Below are 16,094 nucleotides of genomic sequence, written 5' to 3' on the forward strand. Positions count from 1 at the left end.
ACAGAAACCACAAATATCAACCACAGAAGACAGAATAACAATTCAATTCCAAATGAGTTGTACATAACAAAATGTTAACATCCGATATGTTGCTGACATTAATGATCAAATGTAAATCTCTGATTCAACAATTCTCAAGCTCTCAAGATCATTACTAATGCTAATGAAATTTCCATTGTCAAAATTCAAAAGATAATAACAAATCTTATCTTTTTCTACCACCACGCTCCCTCAATGAAAGGGAAAGTGTTTCTCCTCCTGCAACATTGTAATAAGCAAGGGAAAGATTATCCTTGAGAAATCCAGCCTTTCCACTCAGTTTCTGTTTATTTGAAGGAAGCTGAATCTCTCCCGCAATTTTCTCTTTCAAACTGCTAACCATCTCAGATAATGATTGTACTCTAATCTCCAGTACCTGCCCTTTCAGGTTTCCTTCATCAACATTTGGCACAGACACATTAATGCTTGCCGGTCCCTGAGGTCAAAGAAGAAAATATCAATCAGAAATGCTACATAAAAATGAGAAATCAAAATTACTGAAAAAAAGACCATAAAAATATCATTTTTTGATTAAAAAGTTATGATGCAACACTGACCCACAAACTCCTCAAAAGTATTCTATATATATATCACTTTATTGCAAAAATATAAAACCCAACTTTAGGCCAAAGTATCAAAGGATTAGGTGGTCTGTCCATATATAAACACCAGGCATTATGAATATTGATGATAAAACATAATCTTTGATTGGCATGCTCACCAAATCGATAATAATCAAACAATTAGTCAAATCATACGTAATCAATATATGACAGGATCAATATACCAGCCATAAATAAAAACACAATAGATAGTAGATCTGCAGCTAAATAGAAAAATCACAGCAATATATAATTACTCATAGCTCAGAATTCTCAGCAATATACTAATTAGGAAAATCCGAATTCAGTCCTCAATATTCACCCCAATGAGCCCTATTTAAAATCTAAAAAATCCGTAGATTATATAACACATTTTTCTGTCTTCAAACTTTTAGATTCCTATATAAATTAAAACCCAGTTCATGGACCAGCAGTCTACAGTAACGCTCACTTACAAATCAATTCTTTTTATTATGTTCTTATTACATAGAAAGCATCTCGTGATGATGAAAATTGGTGTTTGCAGCTCAATTTTTAAGATATCTTTTTTAATCCATGACAGTGGAATGGACAAATTTGCAAGAGTAAGAACAAATATTTTTGTCCTTGAATTCATAATATTAACAATAGTTAACTTTGGCACCTTATCCAGTCTGAATGTTGGTTAACAACAAAGAGTTTATTTAGGGAAGGGAGATGCAACATGGATACAAGACCGAGGGTAAAACTAGCAGCATAATAAGGAAAAATAAAAGGTACTCCATACCTGGTGTTGAGCCAGGAACTGATCTTCAGGAATGAGCAAAGAATCATCGAGTCTTTGCCTCTTTGGCTCAGGCTCCTCTGGAAGTGGGGGAGGAGCTTCCTCTGGTGGAGGCGGAGGGGGAATTCCTAGAGGCATAGGAGGCTGAACCATATGCATCCCGTGCTGGGGCATGACATGGGGTGCATAAGGCCGAGGAGCTGTTAGAGGTGTATACTGAGATCCTGGTGGGGGTGGCACAGGAATATTAGGGGGATTTACTGATATTGATGGAGGCAAAGGAGGTCGATTAACCATGAAAGGCTGCTGTCCATAGTTCATTTGCATTGGGGGAGGTGGAGCCCGAACTTGAAGTGGTGGGCGTGGTGGAGGTGGAGCAAGTACCCCAGCATTTGTCGGAGTTGGATATTGCCCTGGATTCAGGGGTCGAGGAATATTAACAGCAAGGTTAGCAGGCGGAGGAAGAGGCCGTATGGAAGGCATACCAGGTCTTGGAGGAGCAGCGGGACCAGGAAGATTGCTGGCCGCATCATGTATATCCTCTCCATTAGGATTTTGAGACATGGCCTGAGTTGCAGTCCGTCCAATGCTCCCTGTATGACCATCCCATATGACCTGCTTTGGTTGTTCATCTTTCTTCTTTTCAATCTCTGCCTTGACTGCGTTAGAAACCTCCTCCTCGGTCGTACCAAATATATCAGGACGGGTCCGTGCAAGTCCCATAATGTTTTTGGATATTTCATCATCCTGGGCAAGAGTGGTATCCCGAATCTTAGCAAACATTCTCTCCTTCTGCTCCTTGTACTTGGGATCGATGAGAGAAATTCTCATGTGTTCAGACATCTCATTTATAAGAATTAGCTCACCAGTGATCGGGGAAACAACGTATTTAGTTGGATCTCTCTCAGCAGGATTTCTGTCCTCAGGCCTCTTCCAGTTCTTCACAATTCTCATTGGTTGATCCTCTTCCATTGGGGTTATTTTAGCTTCGCTTGGCTTATCTCCGCCATTTTCTTCAAGACTAGCAACCCTCATGCCTTCTTCAACAAGCTGAACCTCTTCTTCATCCATCTCCATTTCTACTTCCTTTCCAGGCTCAATAATTTCCTCCTCTTCCAAAGTTGACATCTTGCTTCTCCTTATAACTTCCTCGAGTGTCATTGGAGCTGGTAAATCATCATCCTCGTCATCCGCAAAGTCTATCATCTCGACAACAACAAAATCATGCCAATCAATCATAGCCATCTGTATCCTTTCTTGCTCTACCTCATCCTCGATTTTTTGCCTTGCCTGCTCTTGAGAACGCTCCCACTCCAACCTGTGAAGGCAACGTTCAAGTATGGTCGTCATGCTGTCAACACTGTTCTGTAGTTTATCAGTCAAACCCTTGGGAGGCATCAAAACTTTAGAATATGCATCTGCGAGCGAAGTAAAAAACATAAACATGCTATGTGTGGGCTTCATGAAGTGGAACTGGGGGTTATTCCCCTCCCTACTTGAGAGTCCTGACAAAAATGATTTCCCATTCCGAGCTACAAACTGCGCTGTGAGCTTAATCATATCCAACTCCTCCCCAGTAATGCCTTCAGGAAGACGAACAGTGTACTGCTCCGCTGCTGGAGGTTCAAGGGGTTTACGAACGGTCCTAAACTGTTCCGAGGGATCCGGCTTTGCCTCTGCATTGCTGTCATCAGTAGCAGGAGCTGCTGACTCAAGACCAGATGCATCTGAAGCTTGAGTAGGCTGCTGCGTTGTAGAAGTCTGACTACGAAATTCAGATAAACGATGCTGATAATAAGCATGGTACGGGTCTGAAGACTTTAAGAAATTGAATTTTGGGTTGTTGGCATTACTAGTCATAATCCTATGTTCAAATTCTTGCCCATTCTTTGCCACAAAAGTAGCTGTTTTCTCAACAATGGTTCGAATGTCCGGAGGTGGGTGAATAATTCCAATAGTTTTTGTGTGAGTAGCAACCGATACAGGAGCCGAGCTACTCTGCCTTGCTTCCTCCTCAATATCTTGAATCTCCCTTTCTTGCAATTGAGATGGAGGGAGAGGACCAAGATTCCCATCAGTGGGTGGAGCCGGAAGCGGCAGTATCGGCGTGGAGCCTAACATCTTACCCTTTTCCCAAAGAAAACCTCAACCCCTTCACAGAAATCACTTCCAATTATATTATCCACACACAAGATAACAATTTTCTCCTGCAAAACCAAAAAACATCACCATCAGTTGCATTAGTACCTGAACTAAAACATTTAACATATCAATTCAAAGCTAAAATTTAAACCACGTACACTTTTAAGGTGTTTACGTTCACAAACATTTCTAGTACAAAGAAGCCAATGGATGTAAAACAATTCAAATACAACTCATGCATAATTCACATTAGCCTATCCCAATTTTTCCAGGGCAAAATGCACACATACCTTACACCTACTCCAAGTAGTCCTAATGTTGTTCCTGTAAAAACCCCATCTTAAGGTGCGAAAAACCCTAATAGAGAAAACCATTTTGCATCACGAATAAGCTTAATACGAAAGTAAAGAAACCAAAGAGTAGTGCGAAAACCTGGATCTGAGTGGCAAACATTGGCAAACAAGGTTCGAATACATACACATATACATGTAGATATATCAACCATAAATATTAAAACCCTAACAGCACAAAACCCAGTAATTGAAGTTAAACCTCTCTAAAATTGAAGAACATAATGTAAAAAAAGGTGATAACTTGACCTAATTAAAGAGCTGAACAATACATATAGCGACAATATTTTAGGGCTTTTCAATTGAAAAGAGATAGATGCAATGGCACATATTGATTTATTATGTAAATTATACAAATAAGTATTAACTATTTCAGAGAGAAAGAGAGAGAGAGAATAGTACCTGAAATTGCGATGGAAGAGTGGGCCGTTCTACGGAAAGACGAAGATGTGTACGTCTATATACTTCAACACCCGCCGTTCGGGTCGGGTTTTATTTTTAAGTTTCTGATGGAACAAAGTTAAAAACGAATCGGGCGGAAACGAGTTCTGTCCGCCTTAATGTTTATTAGCAGTCACATTTACAAATTAATTTAAATACCCTTCATTATTTTACTCATTTAAATCATTTGTTTGCCATTTTTGGTCATCAAAAATTCGGCTGGATTATTCATAATAATTATATTGACCCAAGTTGCAATCCATGGGTTCGGCCGATTTCAATGTGGCAGTACAAAAAATATTATGCGTAATCAGATACTCCATCTACTATCCATGAATTATGGGTAACCCAACTTACTATCCAACATATTTGCCGTGCAACCAACATGGTAACTACCTTGAGAAGAAAGTTGACAAAAGCAATGACACCTTATTCTTCAAACAAATAAGGAATGTAGCATCAATCTTGTTGATCACAATTATTCTCTACTTTTATAAAAGAAAATTTATCAATTAATCATTTAATATGTTTGATTTTTTTAACATTAATTTTATATCTTTAAAAACTAATATCCTCAGCACACTGCTCCATATATATTACGTTTAACATTTTTATTGAGATTTAATATCCTCAACAATAATTTGGTAGCGATTAATATATTACATGAATTAATAAGAGTAAATAGTCATATAAATTATTTATTAGCAAATTACACCCTGTAAAAATATAGATATAGTTCTAATTGATTCTTTTTATGATTTACAAAATCACTAATTTATTATTTGAATCAGGGAAACAATTATTAAGTGTTGATTTGTCTATACATACATCAATTTCTCCCACTAATTATGTCTCAATCATATATATAAACCATGTTAATCCTTTCACACAAAATCACATCTTCCTACTAACAGTTAGCAACTACTACACAAACGTAATAATACTCAACTATTTTTTATTTTCTATTTTCTCATGGTTTTTTACACTATCATCGGGCAGAATGAAGTTATATCCCTTGAATTGTGTTTATAAATTGTTTGCTATGTTTAACCACTTATTCACCATTGTTTGTTTATGTAGGATTGTCATGTACATGCTTACATATATCCAGATTACTGGAAAATGCATTCTGATAAGATAGTGGAGGGTGGCGTATACGTGTTTTCTAATTTTTACACCAAAAAAGCTCTTGAAACACTAAAACTTGTTTCCTCTAGGTTAATAATTAATTTTTCACATACGACAACTGCAAATCCTGTTGATAATGATGTTATGATATTTACCCACAAATTTGAATTTGTGGATCTGAGTGAATTATTTGTTGTTGCACAAGCAAACGGTGGTGCAGAATTTCCAGAATTCGTAACAGGTTTTGAAAACACAATTCTTTTTTTTTAATTTTCAAGTAATTTTTTCCCACGCAAAGTGGCTAACGTCAAGATTGATCGTAGTTGTAATGGGAGTATTAGAGAGTTTTGAGGAGATTTCCAAGATTAGTACTAAGTTTAATCAAAAGGACATTGTCTATTTTCGGATTACATCATTATCATTGTGAGATTAACTTATGACACTATAAACATGTAGTATCTCACAACGGGTCAATCCAGCACCATGTATTTAATACATGTGCATGTGTTTTGACTTTAGTATCATCATACCTATGATCAATGAGATGTGATCATCAGCCAACAAACACACTAGTCTCAATATATTTATTATCGTCCCTAACAATAATACTTGACTAGGGACCTTTAGGAATATCAATATTATTCTCATAATCTCATTTCTAAGTCACGTACTTAGAGATATAGATTTACATATCATATTTCAAGGACATTTATTAATCTAACATCTTATCGCAGAAAATAAAGATATAATAAATTATTAAAGAATAATCCATATAATCATAATTAATAATCCAAATATTTCATAATATAAACATAATAGTGTTGTCTCTAGGGCACAAACACTAACAATCTCCCACTTGCACTAGAGTCAATCACCCATGTATCTAATACCCATGGAACTAGTATGACCTTCGTGCTTTTGCTGCGACAAAGCCTTAGTCAGTGGGTCTGCAACATTATCATCAGTATGCACTTTACATATATGTATATCTCCTCTTTCATTAATCTCTCGAAGGAGGTGATATCTCCTAAGTATATGCTTTACCTGGGAATGGGACCTTGGTTCTTTAGCCTGCGCGATGGCTCCATTATTATCACAGTAAAGATCAACTGAATCTGTGATCGATGGAACCACACCAAGTCCCGTTATAAATTTCCGTATCCAAACAGCCTCTTTGGCTGCTTCACTGGCAACAATATATTCAGCTTCCATTGTAGAATCAGCTACTGTCTCTTGCTTTGAACTCTTCCAGCTTACAACACCTCCATTAAGGCAAAACACAAAACCTGACTAAGATACTGAATCGTCTCTGTCTGTCTGAAAGCTGGCATCAGTGTAACCCTTTACAACCAGCTTCTCATCTCCTCCATACACCAAGAATGAATCTTTAGTACTTTTCAAGTACTTAAGAATATTCTTGATAGCTGTCCAGTGACCCTCACCAGGATTAGACTGGTATCTGCTCGTCATGCTCAAGGCATATGAAACATCATGACGAGTACATATCATCACATACATTATAGATCCAATTGCCGAAGCATATGGAACTTTGCTCATACGGCCCTTATCATCTAATGATTTAGGGCAGTTGTCTTTTGAGATCAATATCCCATGAGACATTGGGACATATCCTCTTTTTGCCTCTTGCATCCCGAAATGATGCAATACTTTATCAATTTATGTACTCTGACTTAGGCCGATTAATTTCCTTGATCTATCTCTATAGATATTGATCCCTAATATATAGGTATCATCACCTAAGTCCTTCATCTAGAAACTATTTCCCAACCAAGTCTTAACAGCCTATAGAGAAGGTATGTCATTCCCTATTAGTAATATGTCATCTACATATAGTACTAGGAATGCCACATGGCTCCCACTAACCTTCTTGTAAACACATGGTTCATCTTCATTTTGAATAAAGCCAAATTCTTTGACTGTTTCATCAAAATGACGATTCCATCTCCTTGAGGCTTGCTTCAATCCATAAATAGATCGAAGCAACTTACAGACCATCTTAGCAAACTTGGGATCGACAAAACCCTCAGGTTGTATCATGTATACATCCTCTTCAAGGCTCCCATTTAAGAAAGCAGTTTTGACATCCATTTGCCTCTCATAGTCGTAGTAAGCAGCTATTGCTAGCAAAATCCTGATGGACTTGACCATAGCAACTGTTGAAAAGGTCTCATCATGATCTATACCATGAACTTGTTTGAAACCTTTTGCCACCAGTCGCGCTTAATAGGTCTGTAATTTACCATCCATGTCAGTTTTCTTCTTGAAAACCCACTTGCATCCTATAGGTTTTACCCCTTCAGGTGGATCAACTAAAGTCCATACTTTATTTTGATACATGGATTCCATTTCGGATTTCATGGCCTCTAGCCATCTCTCGGAGTCTGGACTGTTTATAGCATCTTGGTAGGTAAGAGGCTCATCATTATCTATGAGCATTACATCATCATCTTGAGTTAAAAGAAATCCATAATATCTCTCTAGCTCATGACGAGCCCTACTAGATCTACGAACAACTTGTATTTTTGGAGCAGGAACATCTTGATGTACTTCATGCCCATTTTCCAACTCTGGTTCAATATTATTTTATACAACTCGATCTTCATCGAGATCTATAGTCCTCCCACTAATTTTCTTTGAAAGTAACTCTCTTTCAAGAAATACAGCAGTTCGAGCAACAAACACTTTGTTCTCGGTAGGATTATAGAAACTATACCCTTTAGTTTCTTCAGGATATCCCACAAAATAACATTTATCCGATTTTGGTCCCAGCTTGTCAGACACCAAGCGTTTCACAAAAGCTTCGCATCCCCATACTTTCATAAAAGACATGTCGTGACGTTTCTCAGTCCACATCTCATATGGAGTCTTTTGAACCGATTTAGTTGGAACTCGGTTTAGTGTATATGCAGCCGTTTCTAGAGCATAACCCTAGAAACTTATTGGAAGATCTGCTAGACTCATCATCGATAGCACCATGTCCAACAAGGTACGATTTCTCCTCTCAGAAACTCCATTCCATTGAGGCGTTACATGAGGAGTAAGTTGTGATACGATACAACACTCCTTCAAGAAACCTTTAAACTCGAGGCTTAAGTATTCTCCTCCACGATCTGATCGTAGAACTTTTATACTTTCCCCTGCTTGCTTTTCCACTTCAGCCTTGTATTCTTTGAACTTTTCAAAAGAATCAGATTTGTTCTTCAAAAGATACACATATCCATATCTATTGAAATCATTAGTAAAAAGTAATGAAGTAGTAAAAGCCACCTCTTGCCATCGAACGCATTTGACCACATACATCACTATATATAAGTCATAATCGTTCGGCGGCCTTTTCACCTTATCCGGTAAAAGGAGCTTTAGCCATTTTTCCAATGAGATAAGATTTGCTTTCTTCGTATGATTCAAAATCAAACTTATCCAAGTAACCATCTTTATATAATTTGGAAATGCGTTTCTCATTTATGTGACCTAAACGACAATGCCAAAGGTATGTTTGATTTGAGTCTTTCATCTTAATATGTTTATTATCATTATTATGATATAGACATGAGTATCTATATCAAGAACATATAAACCATTAAACAAACGTGCAACCCCGTAGGTAACATTATTGAATGAAAAGGAACAACTATTGTTCTAAATCAAAAATGAAAAACATTTCTTGTCCAAACAAGAAACCGAAATAATGTTTCTGCAAATCGCAGGCACGTAAAACCAGTTATCTAGTTCTAAAACAAGCCAAGTGGGCAACGATAAACGATAAGTCCCTACAGCTAAAGCAGCAATCTTTGCTCCATTGCCAACTCGTAGGTCGAGTTCTCCCTTCACCAATGTCCTACTTCCCTACAGTTCCTGCACATTTATACAAATCTGAGAATCACATCCAGTATCTAATACCCAAAATGTAGAAGTAGACAAATTGACTTCAATAACATAAATGCCTGAATCAGAAGCAGTAACAACAACCTTCTTCTTCTTCAGATCCTCCAAATAAGCATGACAGTTCCTCTTCTAATGACCTGGTTTCTTGCAATAGTGACAATCACCAACCTTTGGAACACCATCTTTAGGCTTCAATGCCTTGGTCGGATCAGGTTTTGGATTGGCATTCGATTTAGATCCCATCTTCCTCTTGCCTTTCCATTTACCCTTTCCTTTGGCCTTCCCCTTATTCATCATCAACATGGGAGCAGGGGATGCCTTCTGAACGTTGGTCTCAGCAGTTTTTAACATAGCCAACAGTTCGGTGGGGTTCTTATTTATCTCATTCATATTGTAATTCATCACAAATTGAGAATAGCTGTTGTTTAAAGATTGCAAAATTAGGTCAATCTGGTGCTCCACAATAATCGGGGCACCCAACTTGGCAAGGTACTCAATATACCCAATCATCCTTAGAACATGCGGTCCAACCGGATCACGTTCTCCCTGCTTACATGTATGCACCGATTTGAAAGTATCAAACCTCTCCTGACGAGCCTGTCCTTCAAACATACATTTAAGGTGCTCAATCATATCATAAGAATTTATATTCTCATGTTATTTCTGAAGTTCAGCACTCATGGTCGCTAACATGAGACATTGAACATCCGTGTCATCATCGATATGTTTCTGATAAACATTATTTTGAGCACGGGATGCTCCTTCAGGGAGAGGTGCAGGGCGAGGGATATCTATGACATAGAGCTTGTGCTCTTGTTTGAGGGCAATCCTCAAGTTCCTCTGCTAGTCAAGGAAGTTTGTTCTTGTCAGCTTGTCCTTCTCAAGGACTGATCGCACAGAGAAGTTGTTTGAATTGATTGCCATTTGATATCTACAATGCTTAAAATGCATAAGATAAATTAGTTTACAGATGATTATTAAATTATGTTCAAGTGATTATTCAAATATATTCAAAATATATATCTCCCTCTATTTTATCAAATTAATAGCCCTAACTACTAATTCGGAAAGAGTATCTTCTGTATACTTTCTAGTGAGCCAAGATCCAAATTTTCACAACGTTTTAGTTCAGCTTTTGCTTTACTCCTAGACATAATTCAATAAGGTAGACAACATTTGTCAATTATATCAACTATATAACTCTTGGATAGTTTAATGGAACAACATTTATTCTTATTTATCCAATAAATCTCACCAAACTCTATGCCTCTAAGTTCACAATCATATTATGGTAACTTAGTTAAGTTAAAACCCAAAGGTCTAAAAAGTATCATATACTTCAACACACCATCCCACGATAGATGGGAATACTTCGCTCTGGCGAACCCACTCCTTATCGATCTAGGGGTTAACACGTTGGACACATTGGAAGGCATCTAAATAACTTAATATAAATATTAGGATTTTGTTAGTATTATAACGATCATGATCCCATCATAAAGAGATTCCCAATTTTTCCTTAAATAAAATACTTCAAATCAATACTCGTCAATGGTTTGATTTCCAGGTAGTGGAGGAATCACATCGGTCTCGCTTAAAACCCACAGCCTTACAAGTTCTATGAACCCATTGTTGACAAAATCGCCCAATGTCGGAAATAAAAAAGATTCGTATTTCATTCTGTGTTTCATAAACACGAGAATCTCATAATCGTTTGTAAATTTTAAAATCTTGAGTCGTTACAGATTTTATCTTGTTTAGGCATGGCATGAGTGACGTATCTAATACATACATTCATGCATGATTAATCTAATTAAAGCATACATCATTAACTATTCTATGCATACATTCATACATCAATATGTAAAGTGCAATAAAATAAATGTGTTTGGTTATGGACCCATCCTATGTGATCTTTATCAAGCTCATGATAAAGATCAAGGTCAATCTAATGTGGTGATGGAAATAAATACAACTACCTATTACATAAGTCTTCTTCTTTGTTTAGAATTCTTGTATGCCTCGTCTTCTTCTTTGAATCACCTCCATTGGATAGCTATCTTGAGTCTTCAATTACATTAAATGATTGAAAGTAAAACTAATCTAATGAACTTACAAGAATAACTCGAGTTACATTCGAGATTTATGATTACAAAGATTGACGACATGCAAGTCGTATTTAAAACCAAAACCAAAACCATTACACTAAGGTCGAAATGCCATAACCATCCACCATGCTCATACAACACATAAAAGCATGTTAAAACAAATAATCTGATCTTAACATATCATATCTATCTATGATCTAATCATAAAAGAAATATGACAAAAATCAGAAAAATTAGAATCAAATCATAAAAACAAGAATCAATGTTTACGGGTAGTAAATGACATCAAACGCCTTATAGACGAGTCGATGATAGATTTTGCTATCAGTTTTATTCAGGCGGTCGTTTACCTATTGAATAAGGTATTCGTTTGCGTAAATCGGACACCAGACCCAGATTTCAGCAAATCTGCAGCAGCCAATTCGGAATTCGTATATAATACGATTCTCATAATTTGAACAAACATAAATCATGTATATATCAGTATATATAAAGATTATATAATCATCTTATGATAATGCAACTCAGATGAATTTCATATATTCAAAACCATATATATACAAGCATATTATATCAGCATCAAATCTTGGCGAATCACGTACATGCTCATATATCGAAAACGGTTAAACACATAACTGAATTAAAAACTTTTCGCAAGTAGCTCTGATGCCATTGAAGGGTTTTTAGCACATAAACGCAACGAAAAAAAGTAAATTTAAATCTTAAAAGTCGAAACCCTCCGCAGGATCCATGCGAAAAATAATATTTAATTCGTAGTTCATTATGTTTACCTTAAGAAGCTTTACGTTAATGGAAAGATGGAGGTCTTGAATGATCACCACGTAGCCCGTCGCTGGAACAATCTACGCCTTAAAGGTATCCACACAAATGATCGCCCGGAGGATGGATGTGTACTAGCACGTTCTTGAGGCCGCCTTCTTGCTCTCTCTATCTCTCTTCAAGCTGCTAGAGTTTATGTTTTATCAAATAAAATGTGTCACCCTAATTCTAGTAGAAAAAGATATTATATAGGCAAGAGCTAATGGGCCTCCAACCCTAAACTGAATTTTAGAGTTATTATTATTATTAAATTCAAAATTCTAATTATTGTATTATTAAGTCTCACTTAATCATCCAATAACTTAATTTCAGATTTAATATTAAATTCGAATTTCCTATTTATTTAATTAATTAAGTCACACTTAATTAATAACAAATAATTCGAATTACTTACATTTAATTTATATCCGAATTTAAATTAAATAATCCCCCAATCATTCCAATAACTTAAATTCAGATTTAATATTAAATTCGAATTTCCTATTTATTTAATTAATTAAGTCACCCTTAATTAATAACAAATAATTCGAATTACTTACATTTAATTTATATCTGAATTTAAATTAAATAATCCCCCAATCATTCTTTGAGCGACACTTTAGGTTATTATTACGTTGACAATAATTTTAAATCTAATTTAAAATCATAAACAATGAGCGGCATCTAGTAATACATCATTGTTACCCAAGTAATAATAATTAAATCGGTGATCAATTAAACCTTTCGTGAATAATGTACAATGTAATATAATCCCTTTAGCCTTATATTATAGATCAAACTCGAGGCATGCATTATGTCATCCTCTGTTAACGTTTAATCTTTTTTTCCTTGATCAATGAGTAAACTATTAAACAAATCAGTATTTGAGCACGACCATGCATTTTATAGTCTTACTCAATCAAGAGGCCTATAATATCACTCCTTTAATAAAGGAGGGCTAAATCTCATCTAGATCATTCATATTTCTCATACGATTCATAATGTACCCAATGTCTACTTTTATTATTACCCGGTCAAGGATAACTTTCAATAGTATCAAAGTATATTAATTCTCGTATAGAAATATTATGATTTCAGGTCAAAGGACCAATACATCATTATCACTGTAAGATTAACTTATGACACTATAAACATGTAGTATCTCATAACGGGTCAATCCAGCACCATGTATTTAATACATGTACCTGTGTTTTGACTTTAGTATCACCATACCTATGATCAATGATATGTGATTATCAGCCAACAAACACACTAGTCTCAATGTATTTATTATCGTCCCTTAACAATAATACTTGACTAGGGACCTTTAGGAATATCAATACTATTCTCATAATCTCATTTCTAAGTCACGTACTTAGAGATATAGATTTACATATTATATTCCAAGGACGTTTATTAATCTAACATCTTATCGCAGAAAATAAAGATATAATAAATTACTAAAGAATAATCCATATAATCATAATTAATAATCCAAATGTTTCATAATATAAACATAATAGTGTTGTCTCTAGGGCATAAACACTAACAAACAGTACCCTGAATTATCAGTAGTGAACCCCCTTGAGCCTTTTACATGTTCTTTTGATATATCACCAATTTAAATGCTTGAGCCTACTTATTTATTCTTGCTATGATTTACTAGTAGAGCATTTTAATTTATTTGAGGGTTGGTGAAAGCATAGTGTGGGGATTCTTTGTTATGGTGTGCTAGTTTGGTGGGAATTGGAATGGCTGGCTAGCTACTTCCTCTTGAATAAGCTTGTGGAAAGGGGAAGAAAGAAAAAAAATGATAAAAAAAAAAGAAAAAAGAAAAAGAAAATTTAAGTACTCCTTTGAGACTATTGGGTGGCAAGTGTAATATCATATGAAAGGGACGATCCATGTACATGTGCTGGTATTAAGTGCATTGTACTAGAAATTAAGGGGGATTAACCTAATAACCCTTAATTTTCTTGGTGACTTTTCACTGTCCTTGGTTACTGGAGAATTACTTAACTTTGAAAAAAAAGAGTTTATGTTCATTGGTTTGTGCAATATGAAGTGGGAAAGTACATGGTTATATGTGCTTGGACTTAATGCTTGTAAGAGTTCGCTCAGCTTTTGCATGATTTGATTTCATATTGAGTGCTTAAATAAAAATGATCATTATGCTCTATTAGTTTGTCAAGTTAGCCACTTCTGAGCCTTTTTCTTGATATCTTGCCCTTCGCCTTAATCACGTTACAACATTCGATAAAGACCTTTTGATTTGTGCATGCATATATTCAAAGTAGTGGAGATTTGGTAGACAACCAAGCTTATGGTAGCGCATGTCTTCATTGATTGAACTTGAGAGAATACACTTAGCCTATACATCTGTGTGATTTGAGAGATGTGTGAGTTTTTCTATCCATAGCATGTTACTTACTAAAGGTGACATTGATGACTGTTTCATGTTATTTTTGTCTATTTAGACAATGTGTGTGTACTTGGATTGTTTACAAATGATGTGCGAATTAGAAAGACTATCAAAATTGTGTAATTATAGTTTACATGTGTGGAGTGCTATGAGATGTTGCATACTTGAGAATTGGCAGAAAAGAAAAAAATGAATTTTGTAGGTAAATTCACTGTAAACCTTCACGAGACAGCACTCATCCTACTAGGGCTGCTTAGGGGTTTAACGGCTTGTTGCATATGTTCAATGCAATCGTGTCATCTACGAAAATGATGTTAGTTATAGTTAGGACTTAGTTTTTTTTATATTCTTTATTTTCCTGAGGACGTGCAAATACTTAGTGTGGGGATGTTTGATAGAATATATTTTTATGTATATTTTAGATAATTTTATTTCCATATTTATTATATTTTGTATTGATTTGGATATTTATTTAATAGATTTTAATGTTTTATTGTAGGAAATAAAGAACCCTTGACTTGGACGGATTTGGAGCGAAAAGACCTATTTTGGAGTGAAAATAGAAGAAAATTCGTATTATTTGGCTATACGGGCTGCAAATACTGTTTGGCCCATATCTAGAGATCCAGAAATCCATTTTTGATGATCTTACAGTCCACGCGAAGCTTGAGAGATTTCCCTTAATTCAGAGATGGACCAAAAGCAATGTCCAACTTAAAGAGCCTGAAAACTGGGGAGCAAAAACAGCTGCGAATTTTACATTAAACTCCTACTCCATTATGGAATTCTTTTGGGTATTATTATTAGAACATTAAAAATACTTCGAAGATTAGAGAGAGGATCAGTTATTATTATCAGTTAGAGGAGAGAGACTTACGTTTACATACAAAAGCCAGGGTTTATGTTATTCATCTTATTCATTGGATTCTTTGTTTAAGCTGGGATCTCAATTTCTTCATTTATATAAAAGTTTAAGGTATCCTTAATCTCTTCTTATTTATTAGAATATGTTTTCTATGGCTTTTTTATTTATTCTTGTTGTTTTTACTGCTAATATGAGTGAGTAGTCTTATTCTAGGGCTTAAGGGAAGCCATGTTTGCACCATGACAATTCTTTGATTTGTTAATAGTTTAATGGGTAAAGAGTGATTCTAATTGATATGCTTTATCGTTTAATCTATGTAATTGGCCAATATCATGGATTAATTATATTCAAATAGGGGTAATAGATCGAGATATTTTACTCACTAGAGGCACACATACGATTAGCAGAACTGAGGATTAGTGCGAGAGCATAATTGAATTCCTGAAGGTGTTAATGCTTGAGAAAGATTAACCATTACTTTAATTACTTGACCCAATAAATTGTAAATT

General features: G+C 35.4%; 1 protein-coding gene across 3 annotated transcripts; it reads right to left on the bottom strand.

Moving 5' to 3' along the window:
• Positions 1 to 12: 12 nt before the first annotated feature.
• Positions 13 to 4,436, bottom strand: LOC141671565 (putative splicing factor 3A subunit 1). 3 transcript variants are annotated; one of them, XM_074477844.1, is made up of 4 exons: positions 4,299 to 4,369; positions 3,837 to 3,903; positions 1,408 to 3,611; positions 13 to 475 (listed from the first exon to the last, which is right to left on the bottom strand). In XM_074477844.1, exons 3-4 carry the CDS (start codon positions 3,523 to 3,525, stop codon positions 206 to 208), a joined length of 2,388 nt encoding a protein of 795 aa, XP_074333945.1. In that variant the 5' UTR covers positions 3,526 to 3,611; positions 3,837 to 3,903; positions 4,299 to 4,369; the 3' UTR covers positions 13 to 205. The 3 variants fall into 3 exon arrangements, with proteins under 3 accessions (XP_074333945.1, XP_074333946.1, XP_074333944.1); XM_074477845.1 differs by lacking the exon at positions 3,837 to 3,903 and having other exon boundaries at positions 4,299 to 4,436; XM_074477843.1 differs by lacking the exon at positions 4,299 to 4,369 and having other exon boundaries at positions 3,837 to 3,972.
• Between the last annotated feature and the right edge of the window lie 11,658 nt (positions 4,437 to 16,094).

This window comes from Apium graveolens, chromosome 7, assembly GCF_009905375.1.
Source record: "Apium graveolens cultivar Ventura chromosome 7, ASM990537v1, whole genome shotgun sequence".
NCBI lineage: Eukaryota > Viridiplantae > Streptophyta > Magnoliopsida > Apiales > Apiaceae > Apium > Apium graveolens.